The 16,702-nt window shown below is 47.6% G+C and overlaps 1 protein-coding gene across 1 annotated transcript in view; it reads left to right on the forward strand.

Moving 5' to 3' along the window:
* The window catches only part of UBE2F (ubiquitin conjugating enzyme E2 F (putative)), a 199,545-nt gene that overhangs the window by 14,437 nt on the left and 168,406 nt on the right, over positions 1 to 16,702 (forward strand). The window contains exons 3-4 of the mRNA XM_083154509.1: positions 5,747 to 5,776; positions 11,067 to 11,132. Of these exons, the coding sequence (XP_083010635.1) occupies positions 5,747 to 5,776; positions 11,067 to 11,132 (96 nt within the window). The remainder of the gene's footprint in view (positions 1 to 5,746; positions 5,777 to 11,066; positions 11,133 to 16,702) is intronic.

Genomic DNA, 16,702 nt, shown 5'->3' on the forward strand with positions numbered 1-16,702 from the left:
ATCATAGCCCACCCTCCATATTCAACCCACCCCCCTTCACTCACCATTTTCACCTCGCGAGAGTGGCCGTCCAAACAGCGCGGCTCATGGCTATATGCAGCGAACCTCGCCGTTCGGGGGAAGGAGGATTTCCTGCCACATAGAATACGGTGAGCGGTCGGTGAGGGGGTTAAACAGCGAGGACGGCAGCATTGAATATACCTTTAAGTCTCCCGTTTGTGCCTAAACCTTTTTCTCACCCCTCACCGCATCTTGTATACTTTAGGATTCTGCCGTCTGCATCATCTATTCGGAAATTCCGGGGCCAGTGTTCAGGCCGCTAGTCGTTGGTATTCTGCCGGCATCAAGTCCGCTGGGTTGTTGACCACATCCCACTCACACTAGAGAAGAGAAATCCATAACATGGATATATATAATATACACACAGAGGGTGATTCAAAAGTCGCAGTACACCCTATTGTTTCAAAAACTAGGAAATAGATGGTTTTCTATTTATCTTTTGGTGCAGTGCCCATTTCTTATACCCCTTTCACACAGAAAATTAAATACCCGGGTGAAGCCGTTCCACCCGGGAATTTCATTAAATACACGGGTCCTTTTTCTGTGTGAAAAGGCACACCCGTGTCGTAAATCCCGTTTCTCCGACCCTGGAATTGACCAGGGTCGAGGACACGGGATTTATGACCCGTGTTGACCCTTTCACACAGAATAAATACCCGTGTTATTCAGCAAATTACCGGGTAGAAATTTTCAACCCAGTAATTTGTTCTTCTGTGTGAAGGGGGGGTCAGGCTGCTCCTGGCAAAATGACACTGCATTTGAAATGCTGTGTATTTGCCGGGATTTTCAGACTTTTCTGTCTGAAAGGGGTATTAGTCTTTTTGCTCTGCTCCTGATACCAGAATTAATGTTAGTACAGCTTGTGCTACAGTAGATCTGGCCGGTTGGGATTATTACATATCGCCAACCTCTGTTTCTGCTGTTCAATAATAAATGTGTTTTTAAAAGTGTTCTTGCTCCTAAGTGTCCCTTTAACACACCTGATAATACAACGCCACACTTCTAATAACCAGAAGCTGTGGCATCATGCTGAAATGTTCTCACCGTGTACAAGTTCCCTGCAGGAATATTGCTTTCCGCGCTGCTCTCTGGTTCAGAGTGCACAGTCGTGGAAATTGGAAAACCTCTTTGTGTTGCAAATCCCAGCATCCAGCTTGTCACCTGGATTCTAGTTATTCTGTATCTGGCTGTTCTGGGCCACAGCGTCATTTGCGGCTCCCGCGTTCCTCTTGCTCTGTTCTATTGCTGGTCTTGTAGAGATACTAGAAATGACATACTGCAGTCTTGTACGGTAAAACCATGATACAATACTTTGCGTTACACCTTTTGCGTTGCCCCTGAGTGGCGTCTATTTCGAATAATATAAATAAAGCTGTGAAAAAAATATTACTATGTACACAATTCGGAAATAAATATTTTTATTAGTGTATTAATAAAAGTAAATAGAATGAATGTTGATTGATAATAGACTTGGTAGCAAGACGTTGGTCTTTCCAAGAAGCACCGGGTGTTCGTCATGGGGTGGGCATAGGTCGACATACATTTCCTAGACCCCTAAGGGTCATAATGGCTTAGGTTGACATTAGATCGACAATGAGAAGGTCGGCAGTGAAAAGGTCGACATGAGTTTCTCACTTTTTTTTTTTGGTCCCGACTGTCAACGTAAGTCGACATGGACACCGTATCAGTGTACTTCGTCCCCTCGTATGGCTCACCATGCTTCAGGCACGGTTATATTCTCCCTCCTCGCCCTAGTGGATGGTAGGGTATGAAATACCGCCTGTCGGCACATGTCAACTCAAAAACAAAAAGGTAAAAAAAAACTCATGTCAACCTTCCCATTGTCGACCTAATGCTTGTGTCAATCTTCCAACCCTGTCAACCATAGCCATGTTGACCTTAGTGTCGACCTAGCGTTCATATTCCGAAGCACCACAGCTTAGGGGCACATGGATTATAGCTGTATTGACTTACAGTTTGTATAAGCCTACTGTGGTTCTTACTATGCCCGGTGATCTGCTTATCGGTGGGGTTGGTGTGTACAGTATGTGACTGCTTGTCGGTGGTGTTGGTGTGTACAGTATGTGACTGCTTGTCGGTGGTGTTGGTGTGTACAGTATGTGACTGCTTGTCGGTGGGGTTGGTGTGTACAGTATGTGACTGCTTATCGTGGGGTTGGTGTGTACAGTATGTGACTGCTTGTTGGTGTGTACAGTATGTGACTGCTTGTCGGTGGTGTTGGTGTGTTCAGTATGTGACTGCTTGTCGGTGGGGTTGGTGTGTTCAGTATGTGACTGCTTGTCGGTGGGGTTGGTGTGTACAGTATGTGACTGCTTGTCGGTGGTGTTGGTGTGTACAGTTTGTGACTGCTTGTCGGTGGGGTTGGTGTGTACAGTTTGACTGCTTGTCGGTGGGGTTGGTGTGTACAGTATGTGACTGCTTGTCGGTGGGGTTGGTGTGTACAGTATGTGACTGCTTATCGTGGGGTTGGTGTGTACAGTATGTGACTGCTTGTCGGTGGCGTTGGTGTGTACAGTATGTGACTGCTTGTCGGTGGGGTTGGTGTGTACAGTATGTGACTGCTTGTCGGTGGCGTTGGTGTGTACAGTTTGTGACTGCTTGTCGGTGGTGTTGGTGTGTTCAGTTTGTGACTGCTTGTCGGTGGTGTTGGTGTGTACAGTTTGTGACTGCTTGTCGGTGGTGTTGGTGTGTACAGTATGTGACTGCTTGTCGGTGGTGTTGGTGTGTTCAGTTTGTGACTGCTTGTCGGTGGTGTTGGTGTGTACAGTATGTGACTGCTTGTCGGTGGGGTTGGTGTGTACAGTATGTGACTGCTTGTCGGTGGTGTTGGTGTGTTCAGTATGTGACTGCTTGTCGGTGGGGTTGGTGTGTACAGTATGTGACTGCTTGTCGGTGGGGTTGGTGTGTACAGTTTGTGACTGCTTGTCGGTGGGGTTGGTGTGTACAGTATGTGACTGCTTGTCGGTGGGGTTGGTGTGTACAGTATGTGACTGCTTGTCGGTGGGGTTGGTGTGTACAGTATGTGACTGCTTATCGTGGGGTTGGTGTGTACAGTATGTGACTGCTTGTCGGTGGGGTTGGTGTGTACAGTATGTGACTGCTTGTCGGTGGCGTTGGTGTGTACAGTATGTGACTGCTTGTCGGGGGTGTTGGTGTGTACAGTATGTGACTGCTTGTCGGGGGTGTTGGTGTGTTCAGTTTGTGACTGCTTGTCGGGGGTGTTGGTGTGTTCAGTTTGTGACTGCTTGTCGGTGGGGTTGGTGTGTACAGTATGTGACTGCTTGTCGGTGGGGTTGGTGTGTACAGTATGTGACTGCTTGTCGGTGGGGTTGGTGTGTACAGTATGTGACTGCTTGTCGGTGGGGTTGGTGTGTACAGTATGTGACTGCTTGTCGGTGGGGTTGGTGTGTACAGTATGTGACTGCTTGTCGGTGGGGTTGGTGTGTACAGTATGTGACTGCTTGTCGGTGGGGTTGGTGTGTACAGTATGTGACTGCTTGTCGGTGGGGTTGGTGTGTACAGTATGTGACTGCTTGTCGGTGGGGTTGGTGTGTACAGTATGTGACTGCTTGTCGGTGGGGTTGGTGTGTACAGTATGTGACTGCTTGTCGGTGGGGTTGGTGTGTACAGTATGTGACTGCTTGTCGGTGGGGTTGGTGTGTACAGTTTGTGACTGCTTGTCGGTGGGGTTGGTGTGTACAGTATGTGACTGCTTGTCGGTGGGGTTGGTGTGTACAGTATGTGACTGCTTGTCGGTGGGGTTGGTGTGTACAGCAGGGCTTGACAAATCTTTCTAAAATCTAGGAGCCACGACAAAAGATTAGGAGCCAAAGTAAATTTGTCTCTCCCCCCCCCCCCCTCCCCCCCAGCTACATGTAAGCTGGGTACAATCCTATGTCCCATTACCTGGTTACTGCTGGCCAATAAACTGCTTAAAAAAGTTCTTGCAGCCTTCGAGATCGAGAGGTCTCATCTTATGTACTTTTGTATTATGTAATGTGCACTCGCAGGCGGTTGACAAGAGGTCAAGCTAGGGGGATAATGCTCTGCTGATCGGGAGTGATCAGAAAAGTGTATACCCCAGCTTATATATGCTCTACCAACCTGAGCTGACAGTAAAGCAGAAAGGACCCTCGTGCCACAGGAGAAATCACCTGTTTGCCTCTTCACTGCACTAAGGATGGATACGTTCTTGTCCAATCCTCAGGTGGTCAAATTCCAAATCCTACAGCTTCCTACTGCAGACCTGCTCACATATTTCACATCCAGTCCATGCCTATACACCTGTGCCCCCAGGTTCATTAACCAGCCCCGGACCTGGATCCCATCATATTATACAAGGGGAGGGGGGACCCGTGTATAATCCGCCACTGTCTGTGCACCTCCTTGAACCCTCCTGCAGCTGTCCTTTTTAATTGAATGTGTATGTGGCTTGAGAGCCTTAACTGAGGGAGCGGGCAGCGCTGCCGCTCCACTTTGGTAAGTGAGGGAGAAGGGGGAGCAGGCAGCGCTGGCTAGTAAGGACTGAGGGGGAGCGGGCAGCACTGGCTAGTGAGGACTGAGGGGGAGCAGGCAGCACTGGCTAGTGAGGACTGAGGGGGAGCGAGCAGCACTGGCTAGTGAGGACTGAGGGGGAGCGGGCAGCAATGGCTAGTGAGGACTGAGGGGGAGCGGGCAGCAATGGCTAGTGAGGACTGAGGGGGAGAGGGCGGCGCTGACGCTGCTCAGTCGGGGGGGGGAGAAGGGGAGTCCGGGCAGCGCTGGTTAGTGAGGACGGAGGGGGAGAGGGCAGCGCTGACGCTGCTCAGTCAGGGGGGGGGGGGGGAGAAGGGGAGTCCGGGCAGCGCTGGTTAGTGAGGACGGAGGGGGAAAGGGCAGCGCTGCCGCTGCTCAGTCAGGGGGGGGGGAGAAGGGGAGTCCGGGCAGTGCTGGTTAGTGAGGACGGAGGGGGAGAGGGCAGCGCTGACGCTGCTCAGTCAGGGGGGGGGGCGCGGGGGGAGAGAAGGGGAGTCCGGGCAGCGGTGGTTAGTGAGGACGGAGGGGGAGAGGGCAGCGCTGCCGCTGCTCAGTCAGGGGGGGTGAGAAGGGGAGTCCGGCAGCGCTGGCGCTGGTTAGTGAGGGAGAAGAGGGAGAGGGCAGCGCTGCCGCTGCTCAGGCAGGAGGGGGAGAAGGGGAGTCAGGCACCGCCCACGATTAGATTCTGCTTCCTCCCTTCCTGCAAAAAAATCTGGTCGCCAGGAAGCAGAATCTGGTCGCCATGGCGACCTGGCCCCCGGGATTTGTCGAGCCCTGGTGTACAGTATGTGACTGCTTGTCGGTGGGGTTGGTGTGTACAGTATGTGACTGCTTGTCGGTGGGGTTGGTGTGTTCAGTTTGTGACTGCTTGTCGGTGGTGTTGGTGTGTACAGTTTGTGACTGCTTGTCGGTGGTGTTGGTGTGTACAGTATGTGACTGCTTGTCGGTGGTGTTGGTGTGTACAGTATGTGACTGCTTGTCGGTGGTGTTGGTGTGTACAGTATGTGACTGCTTGTCGGTGGTGTTGGTGTGTACAGTATGTGACTGCTTGTCGGTGGGGTCGGTGGGGTCGGTGTGTACAGTATGTGACTGCTTGTCGGTGGTGTTGGTGTGTACATTATGTGACTGCTTATTTGTGTTTCTATTTCAGAAGTCGCAGAACTTGAAGCCACCCTGCCATGTAAGTGATCTGTCTCCATTATAGAATACACTACTATTCTTTATATGTTTGTACAATCTTGATGGTTCTAGCTGGGGAGCTGAGTAGGTTTGTAGAACGCTTGCCTATAAGTACTTCCTGCATCTTGTTGGCTTCTCAAGGGGATCCCGTAGCCAGTTTCTAGTCCGACAAGGAAAAAACAAATGTCAGAGCGCAAATCTGAAATATATAGTAATCTTGGATCTGCTGCTGTCCCTATCAAGGGGATACTCCACCCCATAAGTGCCGGTACTTCTATACAGCCACAAGCCCTTGGTTGATTGCCACTATTCCAGAAGCGTGGACGAGTCTTCTTGACGGCAATGCACATGCAAGGAATCTGCAGTCTGGGAACCGTGTAAGATCCACAATAGAAAAAGCTTTACCTGGAGCCTGGCAAGTTACTAAACTTTTAAAGCATAAACTGACTGTTAAGTTGACTAACCATACACTGGAATATGCATGCCACTAATTACTAACAGCTAGGGGCTGTGAGAGAGCCACCTGTTGCTAATTGGATTAAACCTGCTTACTAAACCACCACAGAACTTTCTGCTTACTAACCCATGCTAGGTTACTCAACATACCTATTATCCTTAAAAGGACAGTCATACTAATTGCACTTCTAACTTTATCTTATTTTATTTCTGAGAATTTTATGGTTGTGTTATGATTTGTAAATTACCGGCCGGTGAAAATATTGAATGATCATTTGAATCAGCGCTGTCCCTAATTTCTAGTCCGACAGTCAATTGGTTGACAGGCAAAAAGTCGACATAGACAACAGGTCAACAGAAAGGGTTCAACATGTCAATAGTCGACACACGAAAAGGTCGACGCACTTTTTTTTTTTCACAATTTTTTTTCTTCTTCTGACAACCGACTTTACATTCTTGGCGATCCAGGTCGACTAATAGTGAGAAGGGTAAAGTGTGCCGAGCAGAGTGGAGGAAGGCACCATGCCGGAAGCATGGTGAGCGAACGCGTTAAACCAATTGGGGGCCCATGTCGACAGATGCCCACACAGACACCAAAAATGCTAAACCTGGTGTCGACCTTTTCCTGTGTCCTGTATTCACGTGCCAACCTTTTGCTTGTCAACCTTTGGTCAAAATAGACCTTTCGTGTGTTGTACTTTTTCACAGTCTACCAATAGGGATAGACTTATGCTGGGTACACACCAGGACGACTAGGGCCCGATCCCCACAATCTAGATCCAATTCCGATCAATTGGATGTAGATTGTGTGCTGATTGGGCCCTTTTCTGACCTGCTGTGGACCGATACCGATCCGATGCGCGGTCCCGCGGGTCGGTCGGTCGTTATTGAGATCCTACCTGCTGCAGGTAGGATCTCAATGACGACCATACAGCCGGGTGCGGGTCGCCATCGGATCGGACCCGCTCACGGTGCACATCGTGAGCGGGTCGTGCCCCCCTGCGTCACCGTGAGCGGGTCGGACGAGACACTGACGACCCGCTCACGATGTGCATCGTGAGCGGGTCGTCCTGGTGTGTACCCTACATTATTGTCTGTTGAACTAAACACGGTCTATCTTTCAATCCACACTCAAATGTTAGACAACCAATCAACTACACTTACTTGAAATTAATCATTTTTTTCCCCCTGCATGTAAGTCGTGGTTGTTCTACGTATTACAGACATAGTTGCCTACCCACCTGGATATTATGGGAGATCCCCGTTTGAAACTCTTATCTCCTGCTTCCCTGCATTATAAATCAAATCTCCTGATTCTTTGGATTCTACCCTGCAGCCAGGGTTCCACCAAGGAATTTCTGGGCTAGGATAGTGGTTTGCTGCAGTCACTAGCATGACTTCTATTGAGCGTCATCAGCCCCAGACTCTCGGTAAAACCTTGTGTAGCACACCTGGCTGTTTATAATACAGCTTACCCTGTAATACTGTATGTGTCATTTTATTTGACCTATTGCTGCTGCTAGTATTTTATTAGTAATCTTTAGTGAAACACAAGAAATAAACTACAACAAAGGTTTTAATAAAAAAGCAAGAATTCCCACAAGTCAATCTGCATTTGGAATGCATTGCATAGCATCAGATTTATTATGTACTGTATACTGTGATGTGAGAACGAAAGAGATATCACAGCGAATGGAAGCAAGTAGGAAATACAGTATTGATAATCTAGTACCAATAATTGCAACGTTTCTTAAACTATATTGCTAGTGATGTCACGTTGAAATATTTAGCAACAAGCGTTTAATCTTAGACACTCCCATGTGTGGATCTTAGGGTGGAGCATGACACAAACCCCTAAACGGCATGCTACACTTTACGCTCTGCGTTAACATCTCCCTGAAACGAGTGAATGCAGCCCATATCCCTAATGTTACGTCTGTCTTAAATGAACTCATGTCACTGTGTATTAAGCTTATCAACTATTAAGTCGGTAACATTTTATTACGGACACTAAAAAAGCGACAAACCAGAGTGCTGTGACATATGGTAACACCCTGCTGCTTCAGCGCTTCTTGGCGATGAACGGTTGTATACATTGTTTTCACGCCGGCTCCCTGGTAATAGCAGCAGGCGGCTCTTTGTGCGGATTCTTCAGCTGCCGTCTGATCTGTTCTGTAGTGCCTGTAATAAGCTGCTGTTCTGTTACTTATCCTTGTAAAAGTGCCTTCTGATCTGAGTGCTTTTAATGGGAATTAAAGAATGTACGAAAATCAAATTAAAAATGGATTAATGTATCTGTATAGAGTCCTGTTTTAATGCATTAAAATACACCAAAAGTTCTGTGCATAACAAAAAAGTGTTTGATGCGTTTTGAAACCAATATAATTATCATGCGTGAGACTGGTTCGGCTGATTTTAAAAGCATTAACAGTCATGTCATGAATTTTGATTAAAGGTGGATGTGGATTAAAGCACTGGCTATTGTGTCAGGCATATCGTGTGTTGCAATATGATACATTAATGGGCCCTACACATGGGGCGAGTTCAGGGCACGTTCTAAGCGATCTGACTAGAGCACTAGGAAAATGCCCTTACATCGCTCCGTGTGTAGGGGCCACAGCTATCGTCGTCGCTATCGCCCGGCGATTAAGATCCAGCTTGCTGGATAAATCTAGTTAATCGCTGGTCAGGGCCAATGTTCTCACCGGAGAATGCTGGCCCTGACAGATCGCCCAACACACCTCGCTGTGCAGCGCTGTTTACTGAGCAATCTACATAGCTCAGATCGCTCCGCAAAATCTCCCCGTGTGTGGGCCCCTTATCAGTCATGGGCCCTTATTTAGATCTTGCTGGAGTTGCCATTGCTGCTGCTTATGTAGAAGCAGCAGCGCTAGTACTAATTTGGTAATGCAGCAAGGGCCGTCGCACCTGCGTCATTACCCATCCGGCGCCATAGGCTGGCTGCATTACACATGGGCTCAGTGCGCTGGCTGCCACATTTGCTACTCAGAGGCCATGAGGTGTCTGTACTCTAAAGGAAATTTTGCTCTCACCCCTCCCATAGCAACGCAGGCGACGCCCCTCCTGTTTAAGAAATGGAGGCCATCTTCTTCCCCTCCCTACCCCCAAACGGCATCAGGCTTTCAGTCACTGGCAGTCCGATGCCATCCCGCAATCGCCGTCGAACATCGGTACTTTGCGGCTTCGGGTTTTGGATGACTGCCACTATTCAGTTATTGGCATTTCATACAATGACATCTCTACTGGCTCATTTTTGCAGGTGCTTTGGCAGATTTTGACTTGTTCTTACCTATACCTCCCAACTGCCCTGATTTCTACGGAACCTTCCCATTTTTGGGGGATGCTGCTTAGCAGAGCAGCGTTGAATAGATGCTGTGCACATGCGCACATCATTTACTTCAGGAGACAGGGGGCATGGTCAGCAGCTCACTGGCCATGTCCCAAATAGTGGCAGGTGACAAGGGCAGGGCTCACCGCCGCTGCATTTCAATGAGGCCACATCCCCTTTCTCAGAGGCCACACCCATTTTCCTGGGAGTCCAGGTTCATATTACTGAAAAGTTGTCAGGAATGTGACTTACTATAGGGCTGTGGATCCTTGCTATTTATACTGGTGGCAGGAAAACGGCCGGTCGGACTGAAATGCCCCATCATACATAATTCAGCAGTGTTTTGCTTTGTAAATTACACAGCTGCCGATTTATAAACAGATGAAACACCCCGGTAGTGGGAGCAGTCACACCAGCACCTGCGGAATTCACACTGATTGCTGAAACGCTCGTCTGAAGGATCCGCTTTTAGGGCCCAATTCAGATCTGATCGCTGGGTTACGAGTTTTCAGAGTCCAGCGATCAGGTAAACCCCGCCCTCCCACCCATGTGTACGGATGCGAATGCGATCGTAGCCATGCAAATGAGGGGAAAATCATTCAAAATAACTTGCTGTTAAATGTTTTCTCCTCGTCGCAGCACTGAGTAAGCCAGGACTCGCTCGGCGCTGCGATGGCCGTGGGGAAAATGAGGTCGCTCCTCCCTCCTAACGGCCACAGAACTCCTGCGTTTTCTGGAACACTCCAACCGCCCCTTCCCCCAAACGCCTGGCGCATGTCCACTTACATACGGCTAGCCATCTCTGGCTGTGATCGCAAAGATGGCTTTTTTTTTATCATGCGCACGTGTAGTATTATAATCTCTCGTGCTGTGAAATTGACCTGAGTGCGTTCTGAGGGTTCGACGTCTGGTGTTTAAGAATAGTAAGCTCAGGTACCTATACACTAAATAATTAATTGTAATGGTGTCATTGTGCAGTATTCAATGCCGGTGCGAGCGGCCGGCGAGGGGGTTAAACTGCAAGGATCACAGAAAACCAGTGATCCTCGCAGTTTAACCCCCGCGCCGGCCGCTCGCACTATGCAACGTTCCGGGGGAATCTTCGCCGTCACAGAACTGCGAGGATTCCCCTAAACTGCGAGAGCCGCGGCTAGTGCAGCAAACTCGCTGTAATTAGCCTCGGCTCTCGCAGCTTTTGGAGGCACATTCGCAAATTCCCCCTCGCTCAAAAAACGGAGCGAGGGGGAATTTGCGAATGAGGGGGGTCAGTTGAATACTGACAGGGTGAGCGGTGACTGCGAGCAAAAAGTCCTGCTCGCAGTCACCGCTCGCCCAAGGCATTGAATATATGCCATTGTTTTAACCAAGCAGATGTGATGTTTTTGGTTTTCTTAATTGTATAATATCACCACAAAACGTCACCTAGAACACAAAGTTAATCACAATAATACAGCTTTATAAATTACATTTCTTTACTTCTTACTAGGCACCTGTAAAGTGAATTTCCCTGACGTGAACAAGCTGCATTACTTCCAGCTGATTGTGAGCCCAGGTAATGTGCCCTTATGTGTGTGTGTGTGTGTGTATGTGTGTGTGTGTTGTGGGGGGGGGTCTGGCGTCATGGAGAGCGATGTCGGGAGAAATAGTTCAGCGCTTCAGGGAGAAAGAGCGATACAGACAAGAGGAGCGATCTCCGACAAGTGTTATGTCACTTTTATTCAATTATAAGTCATAGTAAAATTGGATAATTGTCTCATCCTTGGTTAAACATACCGGGCAAGTGACCAAAAAAATAATAATTAGGACTTAATATAATACTAGGTCTGATTCTTAAGTGGGAGCTTAAAAAAATAACTTTGCACCCAGAAAATCCTTATTGCAAGGGGAGCAGATGCATTTATTATTTTAGAGACCGCTACTGGTTTCTTACACAATTGCAGAGACGAGCTCCTTTTCAAAGTCCCTGCTAAGCATGTGTTTTTTTTTAAATAATCTTGTGAATATTAGGGGGGGGTTATTGAATCTTGGGTCACGGCTGTCGAGCTGGCCCGACAGCCGTGACCCTGTCCCGTTCTCGGTCTGCTCCACCGACAATTTGCAGGCAGGATTCAATGTTCTAACCTCAAGCAGGATGAGAAGGGGGCCTGGCCGTGAGCTGCGGCCGGGAAGAGGCGAGCTGCAGCCGGCAGCTCGTCATTTCCTGGCTGCTCTCAGCAGAACAAGTCAGACTGCTTGTGAAGTCAGGCTCGTTCTGCCGAGATCCCCTGTTCAGTGGTCTTCGGGGAAGACCGCATTGAATAGGGACCCGCAGCCATCTCCCCGTCGGGAGATGGCTGCGGGAGATTGAATACCCCCCTAAACCTTAAACCTGCTGTGAAGGCAATGGTGATGGCAGGGAGGGTAGTGGGTGACAGGGGGAGGCAGAGGATGGCAGCCTGCCTGATGACTCCCCTGATCACTAAGCCAGTGCTGCCAGGAGTCTGAAGTAACAGACAATTCAACTGTTACTGTTCAATATTTCAGACTCGTTGGATCACTGACTGAGAGATCATAGGTGTCCTTATCCTGACGGTCTGCAACATGGAGTCCCGACCCCATTCTGAGCTGGTCAGGACACACCGTTTGCTTAATTACAGTATCAACTCTGCTCACAGATAAACTGTCTCTCCTGAAATATCTTTATAGACTTCAGAAGTCCAGTGAGCATTACATTTTTGGAATCCGCATATTGGCCCTTATTCAGATCTGATCGCAGTACAAATTTGTTTGGAAAATGGGCAAAACCATGTGCACTGCAGGTGGGGCAGATGTAACATGTACAAAGAGAGTTAAATTTGGGTGGGGTGTGTTGAAACTGAAATCTAAATTGCAGTGTAAAAATAAAGCAGTCAGTATTTACCCTGCACAGAAACAAAATAACTCACACAAATCGAACTTTCTCTGCACATGTTACATCTGAAGGCCATTGTGAGGAAAATCCTTTTTATGCTTATGGATTATGCACAATACCTTTTATCTATAAAGGAATGTATTCGACTCGTTATCACTGAGAGATCCCATGAGCAAAACATTTCTCCGTGGAGGAAATTTATGAGGTATTAATGAACATTAATGATGTTTTGGACGGGAGATGTGCTTTTGTGAGCCATTCAGGGAGCGCTTATATATGTGGAATTTCATCTTTAAATTTAACTATTTAGGGACATTTCCTGTTATTCACCCAACTCCTTTAAGTTCAAACAAACCTATGCGAGAATCTATAAATAAAAATAAAATGAGAACATATATAATTTCATAGCAATGCAGCAAAAGATTGTACTGTATATATTTTTTTCTATTATTATTTTTGTACCTCGTGTTTAGTATGTGGTTACACTGGTATTTAACCGCGATACTCCAGGTGCTGTGGGACTACACATCCCAGTGTGTTCTGCTGCTACAGTTTTTGTTATAAGGTTGTGGTGAAACTATGGCAGGGCATGCTTAGGATGTGTAGTTCCACAGCATGGCCACATTGTATGTATGTATGGATTCAGTATTAAATCCCGGCGGTCGGGATCCCGGCGTTCAGAATCCCGATCGCCGAAATCCCGACAAGGGTTGGACGTGGATCGCCCCCCCTTGCGGGCTAATTTATTCTCCCTCCGGGGTGTCGTGGACACCCCCGGAGGGAGAAAGTGTCGGGATTTCGGCGATCGGATTCCAGCGTCGGGATTCTGAACGCCGGGATCCCGACCACCGGGATTTAATACTGAATCCATACATACATACATACATACATACATACATACATACATACATACAATGTGGCCATGCTGTGGATTTACCCTGCATCCCGTATGTATGTATGTATGTATATGTGTATATATATATATTGTAGTTAGGTATATACAATGCTCCGGCGAGCACAGCCTTCTCCATTTTTCGTTTACTGTGCATTCTCCATTTTTTCTAGCCCACCCCTGCTCACCCTATTCAACGGGTCAGCTGCTCGCCGCCCCTGATGGCGAGCATTGACCAATGCGGTGTACAAAGGGGTTAATGGCTCCATTTGTAGGCAGTGTTCAAATATTGCAGAGATATGCAGAAACACGCAAATTAGCCTTAAAAAAAACGATTCCAAAGCAGCAGCTAAATCTGTGTGAAAAGCTGTGTATCGCCAAACGAAGGAGTGAGGAAGGAGAGGTGAATCATGGGTAATAACTGAGGTGAATCATGGGTAGAATATACAGTGAGAAAAAAATGCATCATGGGGGAGGGGGGGGGGATTACCACAAAAAACCTAGACCTAAACCTAGTCTTATTTTGAAGCTCTAAAGCTGAACATTGAAAAATACAAGCGAGTGCAGTGCAAGCTGACGAATAGGACACCAGGGCGATACATTTATACTCTCTCCTGCTGCCAAGATGCTTGTGTGCCAGTAGAATACTTGAGATTGCTGGGATATGTAAAGAGGTGATGAGTTTCAACATTAATATTTTTCAGACATCTGATATTTAGCTGGGTATGCTTAATTTGTGCTTTTATGTTCATGACCCAATTGCGGTGTTCTCATACAGCCACTAGGCGGCAGCATAGACATACGGTTCCGATATCCTTTTTGAGAAGTGTATTGTGCAGTAGTCATAATAACATATGTACAGTTGTAACTTGTAAATGTATGTTTGTGTTCTGATGTGTAAGGTCCTAATATAAAAAAACTAGTTGCGTGGAGTCTTTTTAGTTGTATTCTGACACGGAGAACACTTTCCGATCACTGTTGCGTGGGTGTCCTATCTCTGTGACATCTGCCAAATATCTGTAGTCACTTATTATTATTACTATTATTATTATTTTATTTATATGGCGCCACAAGTGTTTTGCAGCGCCGTACAAAGAAACAGGGAGACAAAATTTGGCATACCATAGAATAAATACCAAAAATAGAGTACAAATAAAGAGCGCGACAGTTCAATACACATTACAGCTTAAATATAAGTAGTGAGGACTCAATCAACATACAACTAGAGGCTTGAGGCCAATGATGGAGATGAGTATGCGGACGAAGATGGTCACTGAGTGTTGGCGTATAGGAGAGCTGTGAGTGAAATGTGAAGAGAAGTGGGCTTTGACAACAGGAGGGAAGAGGGCCCTGCTCGGAGGAGCTTACAATCTAGTAGGAAGGGGAGACAGAAAGATTACAAGAGGTGCAAGCAAGTGGGTGGTGGTTAGATAGCAGGATGTAAACAGGCAAGGGGTCGGAGAACCAGCTAGTTTATGCAGTGGAAGGGTACGCTTTGATAAATAGGTGAGTTTTCAGTGCCCATTTGAAGCTTTACAAGGTCGGGGAGAGTCTAATGGAGCGAGGGAGTGCGTTCCACTGAAGGGGTGCAGCACGGGCAAAGTCCTGTACTCTAGCATGGGAAGCAGTGATCAGGGTGGAGGAGAGACGACAGTTGTCAGCCGACCGTAGAGGGCGGTAGGGTGTATGAATGGAGACGAGGTTAGAGATATATGGAGCAATGGAATTAGAGATGGCCCTGTATGTGAGTGTGAGGTGTTGGAAGAGGATTCTGTAGGGGAATGGGAGCTAGTGCAGATTTTGTTGAAGGGGAGTGGCAGAATGAGAGCGGCGGGAGAGGAAGATAAGCCGGGCTGCAGAGTTGAGGACAGATTGGAGAGGAGCATGTTGGGATCGAGCGAGGCCGGTGAGGAGAGCATTACAGTAGTCGAGCTTGACGAGTCTGCAGCGTTCTTGCCCTATGGTAGAAGGTTGCTTTCCAGTGATCCAATCAGGCGCCAGAGGGTTTGTGTCCAGTCTCTTTTACATGGTGTTCTGCTTGTTCTTTTGATGTATCACCATAATAAATGTAAAAGGACTCATACTGCAAGATTGTCCGCTTTCTGGAATTTGTGCAGTGCGCTCGGGCTCTTCTTGTGATGACGTCCTCATACAGAAGAGAACTCTCCGGAATGGTTAATGTCTTCTACTTGTATCAGTAAATGCAAAGTGGTGGCAAAATGGCCATAAACCTTATAGAGGTCCATATCCGGCACGGTAAACATCTCAAGTTGACGTCATTGTATGACTCCACCTTTACTGAACGCTTCTGAAGTAAGACACCCCCTTCCCTACGCCATTCTTGCTATTTGCTCGTACAGTTATTGCGAAATGCGCTAGGTGAAATCAAATGATCCGCTGCGCAGACTGCAGTAGGGCTCACCATGCGGCAGCTCATCTCTGTGCTGAGGAACTTGTTCACTTCCATATTTGTCTACACCATTATTTCCCTTTTCTGACCTGTTCCATCACTTTGATCCAGATGATTTTAGTTAATACACTTCAGCAGCTTCAGTTAGCGGTATGTTGAGTCGCGCAGTCTCTTCTGGGTTGTTCATTTGCACACCCGCGATCAGTGCGCGAGCTGCTTCAAGGCAGCATTTAGCACATATTCGTGCCGCACAATACACAGTTGTGAGCAGAAATAACTGTCACCTTGCGGGTTGGTCTTGGCTCTGTAATTCGATCTTCAGGCACTTTGGGGTCAATTCCGTTAGGGACCGAATTCAGCTCCATCCCCACAAACCCCGGGAGCAAGCCATTCACTCGAGGAGGGGAGGGAAGTGGGGCGAACAGGGGGCGGCAGCTGGGTAATGCCCATCGGTTTATGGTAGTCCCCATGAAAATACTGGGCATTTCCCTGTACACACAGGCGTGGCGAATGTCGGAGCACGGCGTGTATAAGAACGGTGAGTCCAGACAGACTTTTCGGTACGTACAGCAGAAAAATCAGCGGGGGTATTCGGACGCCAAGAGGGGCGGGATTTCCTGTTCGCTAGACTGCGATTACACAGAGCCTAGTGAAAATGGTCCGAATCAGACCCTTTATTCACAATAAAAATCTTTGCAACTCCTCTTGCTGCTAATTTGCCCTCTCTGCACCTCTGTTCCAATCCTTGTACGCAGCCAGGTACACTTGCTTCTTTTCACTGCTACAGATTGTGTCGCACAAAACTACTTTCTACCGTCCGTTGAAGAACTCGGCAGTATTGTAACCCGCAATCACACAAATAACCAACCGCAACATGAAAAAGTCCATATTATAACTAATATATGGTGATTGAATGATTCCGAAAGGGCT

This window comes from Crinia signifera, chromosome 7 (genome assembly GCF_055691185.1).
Source record: "Crinia signifera chromosome 7, ASM5569118v1, whole genome shotgun sequence".
Taxonomy (NCBI): Eukaryota; Metazoa; Chordata; class Amphibia; order Anura; family Myobatrachidae; genus Crinia; species Crinia signifera.